The following is a 13,640-nucleotide window of genomic DNA, read 5'->3' on the forward strand; positions in this document are numbered from 1 at the left end:
GTTTCAGGTTACCCGGCCCTGGTTGGGGTGCGTGAAGGAGGCAACCAATCAATGTCTCTCTCTCACATAGATGTTTCTCTCTCTTTCTCTCCCTCTCCTTTCCACGCTCTCTAAAAATCAATGGAAAAATATCCTTGGTGAGGATTAAGAAAAAGAAAAAAGAAAGAAAGAAAAAGGCACTATGGTTCCCTGATTTAAAAAAAATAAAATGTTAAAGAAAAATCATCATTAAGCTCAAGTTTGATCTCTTAAAGGAGAAAGCTAAATGCATATTAAGAATTTGTGAATCAAATATACCCTTTTGGTGTGGAAAAATGGCATCAGTATGAGGATGTATAGTATAGGGAACATAGTCCATGTTGTATTATCTGTGTATTGTGCCAGGTGAGTATGCTTTTTAAAGTTTATTATTGTCTAATCACTATGCGGTACACCTGAAACTAATATCAACTGCAATTGAAAAATAAAAATGTTAAAAAATGGAATGAGTACGAAAGAAAATATTTTTGTTTTCAAGTATGAATATCTATTTTTAAACATCTTGGGAACTGTACTGTCCAGTACAGTAGCTATTACATTTAAAATTAAATAAAATTTAAAATTCACTTCCTCAGTCAACATACCACTAGAGGGTCGCTACCATATTGAAAGCACTATTTTTAGAACATTTCCAGCATTGAACTAGAGAAAAGGGTTCTAAAAGGCTTTTACAACAGAAAAATTATTATTCCATTCCTGTGAAAGAACCAGCCTGAAGACAAGGGAACAATAACTTCTTACCATCACTCCTAACTCCTTATAATATTTTAGCACAGATTATTTTCAAATCACTGTAAGAAAACACATTTTACATTTGAAAATAGGTCAGGTCAAAGTCATTTGTTTGGCTTACCTTTACAGAAATGTTTGATTTACGTTCTAAAAAAGAAAAAAAAAAATTACTAAACTATCAACTGAAAACAGACTAAGGCAGTTATAAAATTAAATTAGCATTGTTTTAAGATATTATTACCAGTAGAAATATTAACCCCAAAAAGCATTAACTTTAGGTCCTGAGTGCTGTTTTATAGTATGGCTCAAACATTTCTACTTCATTTTTATTTTCCAAGGTAAAAACTATAAACAGGTCAGGGAAAAAGAAAATAATGTGAATGAGAAGATGACCAAAGTATATACTCTGAGTTTTAAAATTAATATGAAAAATGGCTTTAGCAACTGTGGTCTTACTGTAGATTTTCTCAAACATTACATTCTTTACATGCACAGAACTTAAGTACATTTTCACTTAGGTTATACATTAGGCAATTGGGATATTTGCCATATGCAAATATAATGAAGAGATATATAACGCATGAACTATATTGGAACATTAAATTTCATGAATACTGACAGTGGTAAGCAGTGATGTACCCTGAATTGGCTAAAAATCAATTTGAGGAAGTTAGGGTAAACTGCTTTTTTTCAAAGTACCATTTAAATATCCCTCTACTACAAGTAAAAAGTCAGTTAAAGTAGTAAAAATTTTATATAGGAATTTTAAAAGTTAACATTTTTAGATTCCAGTAACAGAGCATACCATATGGAGACAATATTAGCTTGGTTTTTCCATCCAATAATTCAGTTTCAAGCTTTAAACCATCTCTGCAAAATAAAAGAAAATTGTCTGTAAGAAACAGCAACATTTTAAATAGCCAGAAATGCTCAATTGAACCTGAAAGTAAATGTTCTTTTGAGTTACACAGGAATCTTGTAAATATTAAACCATTCTTTTAATTAAAAACATTTTCAATCAAAGATAAAACTGAAACTACAGGGAGATCCACATTATTGAAACTTTCCAATAATTAAAAGAATTATCTTTAACCTGACACTTCATTTTGTTACTAGTAAGCAACAAATTAATTCAGTTATTATATTATCACTTAATTCTTATAACTCTAGACTGGAAAAAGCAATGCTAACAAAACTCAAGTTAAAGGAGCAAAACATGTCTAACTCCATTTATTAGTTTCATAATGGTCTCCTGATGAACCTATTTTATGGCATGCTAGTGCATTATTTGAAAATGAGCTATCACACTGCCACCCCAGTTACTCACTGTTTGAGCGCAGATGCTTTCAATATTCAACGAATATATATTCACATTTACTGACACATTTATCACAACAATAAATCTACAGGGAGGGGCAAATGTAGCTTCACAGTTTTGAGTATTCAAAATAATTGATTCTTGTGTTATTTGTTAATTATTGTATTACTTTCCATACGAACAACTGTAAATCTACTTTTGCCCTGCCCGCTACAAGAAACTGTGGCTGCTATACATTTTTTAAAGATTTTTAAACTGATTTTATGGACAGAGGGCGAGAGAGGAAAACATCGGCGGCCTCCAGCACGCCCCCTACTGGGGATGGAGCCCGTGCCCCGATTGGGGGGGGGGGGGATGCAACCGGCAACCCTTCGGGGCTCGGGATGGGACGGCGTCCAACCCCCTGAGCACACAGGCCGGCCGGCTCCTCTACTCTTCACTTGTGCGCGTCAAAGCAGAGAGCAGGGTCCCGGCAGAAGCTGCCGATAAACGCGTGCATCTGTGAAGGTCCTCATAAAAACTCCTCTAAAAACAACAGCAGCAGCCCACAAAGTTAATTTACTATTTTAGCTTAAAAAAAAAAAAAAAGGTGGGACAAAAGTGACTTCCAAGAGACAAAACTCACTCCGGCGGGCCAGTCAACGAAGAGCGCGGTTGGGAAGGTCTGACTAGGAACACGAAAAGGAGGTGTTTGGGGGGGAGAAGGGGGACACACGTCACCTCGAGGTGCCGACCAAGATAAAACGCTGGGAAAGGCGGCTCCGAGGGCTCCCCTGCTGCGGGGATACCAAGAGTCCGTGCTGACATCGGTGAAACACACACTTTAAATCAGCGGTTCTCAACCTTCCTAATGCCGCGACCCTTTCATACAGTTAGTTCCCCATGTTGCGGTGACCCCCAACCATAAAATTATTTTCGTGGCTACTTCATAACTGTAATGTTGCTACTGTTATGAATCGTCATATAAATATCTGATATGCAGGATGTATGTTCATTGTTACAGATTGAACATAATTAAAGCATAGTGACTAATCACAACAACAATATGTAATTATGTATGTGTTTTCCGATGGTCTTAGGCAGCCCCTGTGAAAGGGTCGTTCGACCCCCAAAGGGGTCGCGACCCACAGGTTGAGAACCGCTGCTTTAAATGAAACCGCAGAGAACACCTGTTGGGCAGCACCGCGCGCGGTAAATCCCGACCGGCTGCCCTGTTTTCTTGTTCCTGAATCCTGGAACAAAAAGTCTACATGCCAGACGATGGGAAGTGGCCTGCGTTCGGTGACTTTTCGCCTCCTTAAAATATTAAACTTCTCAGGGATGAACACCAGGCAGCAGTCCTCTGTATTTACTCAGCGCCGACGGAGGGGCCGGTCCTGCGCGGCGCACAGGCAAGGCCGGTTCCGAGGGGCCCGGGCCCCGCGGCGGGCGTTCACCTCCTCCGCGCGCCCGCACAACCTGCAGACCACCACGGCAGGTGCAGAGAACCGGCCTGGGCCAGGCTCCTCCCCGGAACCCGCCATCCCCCTCCTCCCCCGCGTTTACCCCACTCCTGCACGCCGCTCCTCCCTCAGGAGGGAAAAGGGGCTTTAACTCCGTTGCGAAGTGGAAAGCGAGGGCAGTGGCGGACGGTGAAGGCCGCCCCGGAGCCCCGCCCACTTCACCTCAGGGCGCCGCAGGCCCCGAAGGTTCTCCGGGGAGCCCCGGGGCCCACCCAGCCTCACGCCCTCTCAAGTGGGGCCCCTTTCCCAGCCCGGCTTACCCCAAGTTCATGGCCTGACCTCTCGCTCCCTCCACGGACGCCCAAGCCCCTTGTGTACGTCGGTTGCCGGAGCGGATCAAGAAGCTCGACGCCGATTGGGTACAGCCATGCCGGCGAGGCGGAGAGAGGACCAATCGGGGTTGGGTTTGCTGGTGGGTGAGCTCATGGGGCGCAGCTGTGCGGGGACCGGCTTCCCGTGCCCCACCTGGCGCTCCGGGTCCGCACACGTGGGTGGGAGAGGGCTCCGTGCCTCGGAATAGTGCCCGCCCCAGAGGTCAAGCCCTCGGAGAAGTGCCTCAGCCCAGGTGGAGGTGGCAAAAACAGGGAGAAACAAAAAGCATACACGTTTTTAGGAATTTAACGTTTTCTAAGTTTTATACCCGGAATAGAGGCTTGTTTAAGGGTACAATAAGTGAGAAGGGTACGGGAGGAAACCACTAGGGCGGGTGCAGGGCATGGCTTGTTTCTTGCCCTGACCTCAAGCACGAAGCCTAGCACATTGTAGCTCTTTGTAAATTAGCAGCAACAGTTACAGGTGCTCAGCAAATTAAGCTTTCAGATGCCAGACATGGATCTAGGCCCCTCGTGTCTACTATTGAAGCTTTACAACATCATCCTTGAGGCACAGAGAAGTGAAGCAACTTGTCCCAGGGTCCCTCGCTGATCCAGAGCCCGTGCAGGGCCCAATCTAGTGTTACCTGAGTCTAACTCCTATTCCTCCTCCAAATACCACCCTGAGCGCCTCCGGAGGCCACTAGCCGGTAGAACAGGAGCCGGTTCTCTGACCTCCCCAATCAGATCCTAATGCATCGGAGATCCTGTGTCAGCATGAGCTTCCGGGCAGACAGTTGCCACCATTCGCCTCGATCGCGGAGCAGTATAGACAGCACATATTTCTTAAACGAATGAACAGCAAAAAAAAAAAAAAAAAAAAAAAAAAAGACAACTTTATAAAATTCGACTGAATTATATTTCATGATGAAGATGCCCCTGGATGACAATGCAGTTACTAAAAGTTCACAGTTTTTTCATCTACTCTTATGTGATTTTTTACAAACTATAGTTGTAATAAATTAGGCACATTGAATTCTCTTGGGACATTCAGTGAAAACTCAGAGATTTTTAATATTTACTATGTACCTGGGACGTAGAGGATATGTTTAAGTAAACATTTGTTAACTTACTTGACTGAATAAATAAAGAGGTACCAATGTACATTTGACCCCATGTTTTTGTTTTTAAGGAATTCTTATCGATATATCTATATATTAAAAAAAGGTTTAAAGGATTTAAAGCAACATGTTAACAGGAGTATTTCTGGGAGGTAGGATGGTGTGACTTTAAATTTTTTATTTTGTTTCTAACTTATTATGAAAATGTTTAAGTAAACAACAAAAAAATGACAGAATAGTACAATGAACAACTGGATCCTCTGCCTAGATCTGACAGTTGTTAATGTTTTGCACATTTCCTTTATCATTCTCTTCCCCTCCCCCCCCACAGGAGCAGGCAGGCACACCCATCCCCATCTCCCTAAATACACACACACTTCTTTTTGCATCACTATTTGCAAGTTAGTTACAGACATTATAACACTTCCCATAAACATTAAAAGTCTGTATCTCCTAAGAATATGATCTTCTATTAATCGTAGCATTATTATTACACCAAAGAAAGTTAGCAATTTCATGATAACATCAAATGTTCTGTCCCTATTTATGTTTCATCTCTATTTAACTTTCCCACTTATACTAAGAATATCTTACAGCTTTTTATTGAGAAAGCCAGAGCCAATCAAGGATTACACATGGCATTAAGGATCCTTCCTCTCTCTATCTCTATCTCCCTCTCTTTCCTGAAAAACACAGTATATTTATTAATAAACGATTAACCTTTACATATTTTATTTTTTACTATAGAAATATTTATAACAAAAATTTCTATTTAAACCATTTTCAAGTGTACAATTCAGTGGCACAATGTTGTGCAACCATCACCAATATCAGTTTCCAAAATGCATTACCTCAAACAGAAATTGTATACTCATTAAGAAACAATTCTCCAATTCTTCTTTTCCCCAAACCCCTGGAAATTTCTAATCTCATTCTGTCTCTTTATGAATTAGTCTATTCTAGATATTTCACATAAGTGGGTGCCGGGAGCCGGTCCATGCTTGCTGTTTCAAGGGACCTGGCATATGGCATACTGTTCTTAATATGTTTGCTCACCTTCTTGGCACTATGTGTTTTAACCAAGGTCTCTGAGAAAGGTTGTTTCCCCAGGTAGGGATTTTCCCCTGAAGTTAGGGAGGGAATAAAACTTCTTAACTAAGTGCTAGGTGGGTAATTAATCACTTTAACTACGAACAATCATGCTTAAGCTACATAATCTTTACTCCCTGGAATGGAGATAAGAAACGCCCTAACCTTTGTAATAGAGATTGATAGGATTGAATCAACTGGTATAAATACAGATGTAATAAGACAGCAAGACTCAGAACTTAGAATACAGAGCTTAGAACACAGAACTAAGAGAGACAGAACCTAGGCACAGAACCTACACAGAACGTTCTCTAGAGACAGAAGAACTTCGCTGGAGAGAACATGGCAAAAGATCCTGGACAGAAACTGGCCTCAGAACCTAGAGACAGAACCTAGCGAGAGAACATGGCAAAAGATCCTGGACTGAACCTGACTACAGAAATTGGCAAGAGAACCTGACTAGAACCTGGTAACTGAACCTGGCTGGAGAACCTGGACAGAACCTGGCTGGAGAACCTAGTGAGGGAACATGGCTACAGAACCTGGCTGGAGAACCTGGAGAACCTAGCAAGAGAACATGGACACAGAACCTGGCTGGAGATCCTAAGCAGAACTTCGCTGGAGATCCAGACCAGAACTTGGCTGGAGATCCTGGCTAGAGATCCTGGCTAGGCTGCTGATCAACTGAACGCTATCTCCGTGTCCTTCCTTCCTTCGCCGACTCCGTCTATGCCTTTGGGAACCCCTGGACCTGCTGGGGTTGGACCCCGGCAAGTGGGGTCATATAATATTTGTCCTTTTGTACCTGGCTTCTTTCTAGCATAATGTTCAAGGTTCATCCGTATTGTGGCCTATATGAGAACTTCACTCCTTTTTATGGCCAAATAATATTCCATTGTGTTTATATATACCACATCTGTGTATCATTCTTCTATGGGCAGGTGGGTTGTTTCCATGTTTTAGCTCTTGTGAATAATGATGCTGCAGTGAATGTTGATGTCTGTTTGAATCCCTGTGTGTTAGTCAGGGTTCTCCAGAGAAACAGAACCAATAGTGTGTGTGTGTGTGTGTGTGTGTGTGTGTGTGTGTGTGAGAGAGAGAGAGAGAGAGAGAGAGAGAGAGAGAGAGAGAGAGAGAGAGAGCTTTTACAAAGAAATATTTTCTGCCTGAACAGCGTGGCTCAGTGGTTGAGTGTTGACCTATGAACTATGAGGTCACGGTTCAATTCCTGGTCAGGGCACATGCCTGGGTTATGGGTTTGATCCCCAGTGTGGGGTATGCAGGAGGCAGTGGATCAATGACTTTCTCTCATCATTGATGTTTCTATCTCTTTCTCCTTCTCCCTTCCTCAATGAAATCAATAAAAACATTTTTTTAAAAGAAATGATTTCTTTAAAATTACAGTAGGTTTTGAAAACTTTTTACTATGAAGGGAAGAGAGCTTATAACTTACTTAGTTGTCTGTACTCCCCTGAATTTAACTTTCAATTAAGTCAATTTTAAGGGCAGTGCAAGACTTTCCTAAGATGATGAATGTATACATCTTTCTCATCACAAAGTAAACAAAAGTAATTATGATTATTTGAATAGTTTATATCAGTAAAAAAAAAGCATAAGAAAAATCTCTTCATATGCATTAGTTTTGCTTAGTCACCTAAATTCCAAATGTGTAAATCATTTCCTTCTTTAAATACTGTGTGTATTTCATCTCTGTATGAATAAATTGGTGCTTTTATCAAGTGCCTGATAAGGTAGTCTTAAGTTAAAATCATGTTTTTATTTTGCTTCTGGGAGTTTGCATCAACCTGGGTCCAATCAGGAGAGAGAATTCACACCATAATTTGAACAGGGAACGTTTAATATGAGAATTGTTCATTCTAACAGGAGATTGGTGTAATGAGAGGTTGGGTAGTAAGAAGTAAAGAGAGCTCTATAAACTACAGGAATAACAGATATAAGAAGCAGCTAGACAAAATACCCACGGGAGAGCCTCCTTGTCCCCAGGACTGAGATTGCTGACCTTGCTGGAGGTTTGTGCCTCTCCAGGGTCCTGGAGGAATCTGTTCACGAAGGTGTCTCACCAGCGGCCCTCCACTACAAAACTGCCTGAGCAGGTTGCTGGGGAACTGCAGGTGGCTGTGTGCTGCGGACCACTGTGCTCTACAGGAGTTGAGTGCTGGGGGCTGGAGACTCCATGCTGCAGGAGCTGGGAACTGGGGGAAGCCTCATTTGCAGAGGAGCTGGATTCTGGGGACCCTGCCATGTAAGTACACTGGACTCAGGAACAGGACTTTTTCTTGTTGCAGTGTCTCTCCAGCCCCCCCTCTACTGAGAAAGCTTAACATCCTGTCAGCTACAAAGGAAACATGCTCAAAGGGCCCAAGTGCCCTTTGAAATGGGCTCAGGTGCCAGGCGCCCGCAAGGAGCACACCCCGCACCCATACAGCGTCTTCCTGGTGAGCCAGGCTGCAGCCGCAGGACTGCAGGGACCAGTCGAGCTCCCCGTGGGTTCACGCAGGAGCCAGTCTGCAAGGCTGGCCAGGAGAGAGCACGCTGCCTGCCCAGCTTCCGTGCAGCACCACTGGGTGGCCCAGAGGCCCATGCTCTCCCCCGGCCTGCAGCGTCTGGCCGTGATCACCACATCTCCACGTGGGGACTCGGGTGTCATGACTCAGGCAGAGGGGGGTGCATGTGGGGGCCCAGAGGCCTAGGTGCTGCCCAGGGCCCAGAGGTCAGCTGGGACCTGCCCTTCCGTGCCAGACGTTCATGCTTCGATCACTGGCCAGGCCTAGGGACTGCACCCATGCACGAATTTCGTGCACCAGGCCTCTAGTAGTATATATAGTGTTCAATAGTATCCACCATATCAGGCATCCACTAAAGGTCTCACAGATTCCTCAAGGACAGGTGGTGGGGATACAAGTTTTGTTACATTATTATTTATTATTTTTTTCATGTCATAGTAAACACACACACACACAATCCCTCCTCATGCTTACAATACAATTTGAAATATGTAACTGCACTAATTGTCCACAAAGCAAAGTTATACAGGCTTTCATATGTATATTTTGCATTGCTCAAGCCCAGTTTATGTGGGAGATTTTCACCTAATCGTGATACAGCAGATGGCAGTGTAGGTCCAGTTTCTTATACAATTAATAACATGCAGACATGTTCACAGATAAAACTTATTTTAGCTGAAGAAAATGTGATTTTATATGGTTAACATAGAAAATATAAAATTATAGTGTCATGACTCTTCCTGGGGATTTAGAGACATATTTTCTAATTATATTAAACCCATTAAAAATTGGGAATCATCACCTCTTAAGAGATACTGAGCAACCCTCATTCTCACAAGATTTGAGTGATTGTCTGAACTAGTACTTCCAGTCTGTCTTTGGCAAATAATCCCCTTACAGAAAAGTACTTAAGAATCTTCATGTTTTATTTCCACGGTGTAAGATTACATTTTTTGCAAGACTTTTTTTTTTAAGTTAAACACAAAGATTAAATCGATTTTTGTTTAACTAGATACAACATTTTGCCAGTACTTTCTGTTTGCATTTCCCTCATTTCCCAGATTCTGTTTCCTCTCTGCAGATTCTTTTGACCCTGCTGCTTTCCTCCCATTAGCCCAGTGGTTCTCAACCTTCCTAATGCCGAGACCCTTTAATACAATTCCTCATGTTGTGGTGACCCCCAATTTCATTGTTACAAATTGAACATAATTAAAGCATAGTGATTAATCACAAAAACAATATGTAATTATATATGTGTTTTCCGATGGTCTTAGGCGACCCCTGTGAAAGGCTCGTTTGACCCCCAAAGGGGTCGCGACCCACAGGTTGAGAACCGCTGCATTAGCAAGAACTAGAGGCAGTGCAGCCAGATGCAGGAGAGTACAAGCCCTGGTTAAACAGAATCAGATTCAAATTCCTGCTTTGCTGCTCACTGCTGTGAGGGGAAGCTAACTGGCTTTCCTGAGCCTCAGTTTCGTTCCCTGTACAATGGAGGTAATAATAGCAATTAGCATTTAGGTTTATTGTGACAATCGGTACACAATATTACCACGGGTGAGTGTTCGGGGGATTGCCAGGCTCCCTCCACTCTCACTGTAACCTTCCTGGAGGGTTCTCTTTTGTCTCCCTCCACTTCCCCTTTCACAGAATGTGTACACACACCCATCACCCAGCACCTTCCCTTCCCCGCCTTTGGAGCTGCCCTTCATTAGGCACTGATTGTTTCTCTTTCCTTCTCATTCTCTTTCCTATTCTGAAACTCTTCTCTCTCATTTTGTTTACCAGTGTTTGTCTTCGTTTGCTCCTAATTTCCAAAGAAATTGGTGACAGACTTTGTTTATTCCTTCCCTGCTGGGGATACAGCCATCTTCTCTTTGGGTCCACCCACCTTTCTCCCCTGTCCCCCCAAAGGCTCAGGAGAACTGAGAACTCCTTGCTTCATCCAGGAGATTGACCAGAGTGACTTTTCTCCCAGTGTTAGAAATATTTGAAAATGGGCCACTTTAGAAAGATGCTTGGAGATATTAAATCATTATAGAATTTTCATTCAGTGGGAGAGGTTTTTGTGACAGTTTAATTTTGTTATTTTATTTTGTATATATTTTTGAAAGCTCTGTTAATTTTTCTAGAACACAAACTATATATCACAGCAAGAATTACCTAACTTTATTTTACAGAGAATCACCAAAGTTTTAATCATGATATTCTTCTTGAACAAATGATTGGTTGTTTCACTAGTAACATACTGAAATAAGCTCCCAGTTACTATATTTTAGACATAGTACTAAATAACTTAAAAGTGTTACTTCAATTTCTTCCTAAAAAAAGAAAAACTCAACTGTAGATACTAGAATTATCTCTACATTACAGATGATAAAACTGAGGCTTAGAGAAGTTACATGACTTGAGGTCAGTAAGGTCAGACAGTAAGGGTAACCTCAATATTACTATTCTTTTTCATTATTGAGATGTAATTAATGTATAAAATTATATTAGTTTCAGGTGTACAACATAATGATTCTATATATGCATATATTGCAAAATGATCAACACAATAAGTCTAGTTCACATCCATCACCACACAGTTATAATTATTTATTAGTAATTTTAAGATCTACTCTTCTACCAACTTTCAAATATGCAATGCAGTATTATTAGCTATAATCACTATGCTACACATTACATCCACAGGACTTATTTATATTATAACGGGAAGCTTGTACATTTTGACCACCTTCACCCATTTTGCTCCATGTTTACTATTCTCTAGTAACTAGTCTACTGGCCACTTAGCTTCTGAACCAAATCCATAGGTTCATCTTTTTAAAACTAGTATTCAGTTATCAAGGAGCTTATTCACACATGAATTTTTTAGGTATCTATCATATAAAAGTCATCTTTTTTCTTCTTTTCCCTCCTCACCTCCAAAAAATCCATGTATAAACCCCATTAACTTTATCTCAGAAATGCATCTCACGTGGATCCAGTTCTTTCCCCCTTCTCCTCCCTCGTCCTATTCCAAGGTAATATCACCTCTGTTCCCCAGATGACAGTAACATCCTAACTTCTGTTCTGTAAATATGCTATATTTTTCTACATGCATTAACTGCCTCTTTCACCCCCGTGTAAAATCCATGAGGGCAAGGACTCTGTCTTATTCAATGCTGTATCTCTATGACATTGAACAGTGCCTGGACATGGCGAAGAACTCAGTAAATAGTTATTGGTTGGATAAGTTGAACAGTGGGCATATAAAGATAGTACATTCTTTACCCTCTTAGAATGTTCTATATATTAGTGGAAACAGATAAGCAATATATATATAATACAGAGTGATAAGTGCTATAAAATGGACATGCACAATATTTAGTTCATAATGGTACAATAGGCAGGGGAGCAATTGTACTTGGTGGCAAAGTTTACATGTGCTTAAAGGGATCTTCTAGGTTAAAGAAGTGTTCACCAGGTGGAAGATGAGAAAGAATATTCCAGGCAGAAAAAACAATATGGGCAAAGACCCGGAGGCAGGTGCTGGTAAGTGCTGATTAGTGGGATGGAGAGGACTATAAATACCTTGATTTGGTTAGAGCCAATGGAACATATGGGGAAATGGCAGGGGTGGGGGCGGTAGAGGGATGGGAAGGGGCCTCGTCATGAAGGCATAAAATATGCCATGCTAAGCAGCTCCAACGTTATTCTATAAACAATCAGGGTGCTATAAAAGGATCTGGAGCAGGGGAATAATAAGAGATTAATATTTTAGGAAAAAATAAAGCTCTGGTAAAGTGAAAAGAAAATGGATTGCTAATGTTTGAGACAAGCTGATCCATTAGATTTCATAGACTTCCTTTTCTGGTGAGTATGGGATAACAAGTCTGGCTTTACCCTCCTACCTGAAACAACAACCAACAATACATATAAAACAAACAATGGATATAAAACAATATATATAAAACAATGGCTTACAAAACACTGGACATCAGGCAACAAAGGACAGAAATCCCTGTGACAAAGGAAACAAATGAGATGAGCCTTATGATTGATTGCCCCAGCTCACTGCCTTGAGAAAGTTTCCAGACTGTGTTGCGAGGGAGGGAAAACCCGATTGGGCTCGTGGTCTCCCAGATTGAGTGATGGGAGCCAGTCCATCCTTGCTGTTTCAAGGGACCTGGCATATATGGCATACTGTTCTTAATATGTCTGCTCACCTTCTTGGCACTATGTGTTTTAACCAAGGTCACCTCTCTGAGAAAGGTTGTTTCCCCAGGTAGGGATTTTCCCCTGAAGTTAGGGAGGGAATAAAACCCCTTAACTAAGTGCCAGGCGGGTAATTAATCACTTTAACTACGTGCTTAAGTTACATAATCTTTACTCCCTGGAATGGAGATAAGAAACGCCCTAACCCTTGGAATAGAGATTGATAGGATTGGAATCAACTGGTATAAATACAGATGTAACAAGACAACAGGACACAGAACCTAGACACAGAACCTAAACAGAACCTAGAGACAGAAGAACTTCGCTGGAGAGAACATGGCAAAAGATCCTGGACAGAAACTGGAGACAGAACCTAGAGACAGAACCTAGCGAGAGAACATGGCTGAAGATCCTAGAGACAGAACCTGGCTACAGAACCTGCATAGAACATGGCAAGAGAACCTGGCTGGAGAACCTGGACAGAACCTGGCTGGAGAACCTAGCGAGGGAACATGGCTACAGAACCTGGCTGGAGAACCTAGCAAGAGAACATGGACACAGAACCTGGCTGGAGATCCTAAACAGAACTTGGCTGGAGATTGTGACTAGAGATCCTGGCTAGGCTGCTGATCAACTGAACGTTGTCTCCGTGTCATTCCTTCTTCGCCGACTCCGTCCACACCTTTGGGGACCCCTGGACCTGCTGGGGTTGGACCCCAGCAATTGAGGAGATAGAGCTAAGAGTCTGGAGAGATCAGGACAGCTGAGCTCCTAGGACAGAGCAGAGAGGACTGAGTTCACAGGAC

At 41.9% G+C, this 13,640-nt stretch overlaps 1 protein-coding gene across 12 annotated transcripts in view; it reads right to left on the reverse strand.

Moving 5' to 3' along the window:
* Positions 1-3,999, reverse strand: part of CCDC66 (coiled-coil domain containing 66) — a 75,697-nt gene extending 71,698 nt beyond the window's left edge. For 10 of the 12 annotated variants that reach the window (XM_036331873.1, XM_036331876.1, XM_036331867.1 and 7 more), the window contains exons 1-3: positions 3,852-3,999; positions 1,577-1,641; positions 893-918 (exon numbers count right to left, since the gene is read on the reverse strand). In XM_036331873.1, the coding sequence (XP_036187766.1) occupies positions 893-918; positions 1,577-1,641; positions 3,852-3,862 (102 nt within the window). In that variant the 5' untranslated portion in view covers positions 3,863-3,999. The remainder of the gene's footprint in view (positions 1-892; positions 919-1,576; positions 1,642-3,851) is intronic. The other 2 variants (XM_036331870.1, XM_036331868.1) reach the window with 2 other exon arrangements.
* Positions 4,000-13,640: the final 9,641 nt, after the last annotated feature.

Source organism: Myotis myotis, unplaced genomic scaffold (assembly GCF_014108235.1).
Source record: "Myotis myotis isolate mMyoMyo1 unplaced genomic scaffold, mMyoMyo1.p scaffold_m19_p_13, whole genome shotgun sequence".
NCBI lineage: Eukaryota > Metazoa > Chordata > Mammalia > Chiroptera > Vespertilionidae > Myotis > Myotis myotis.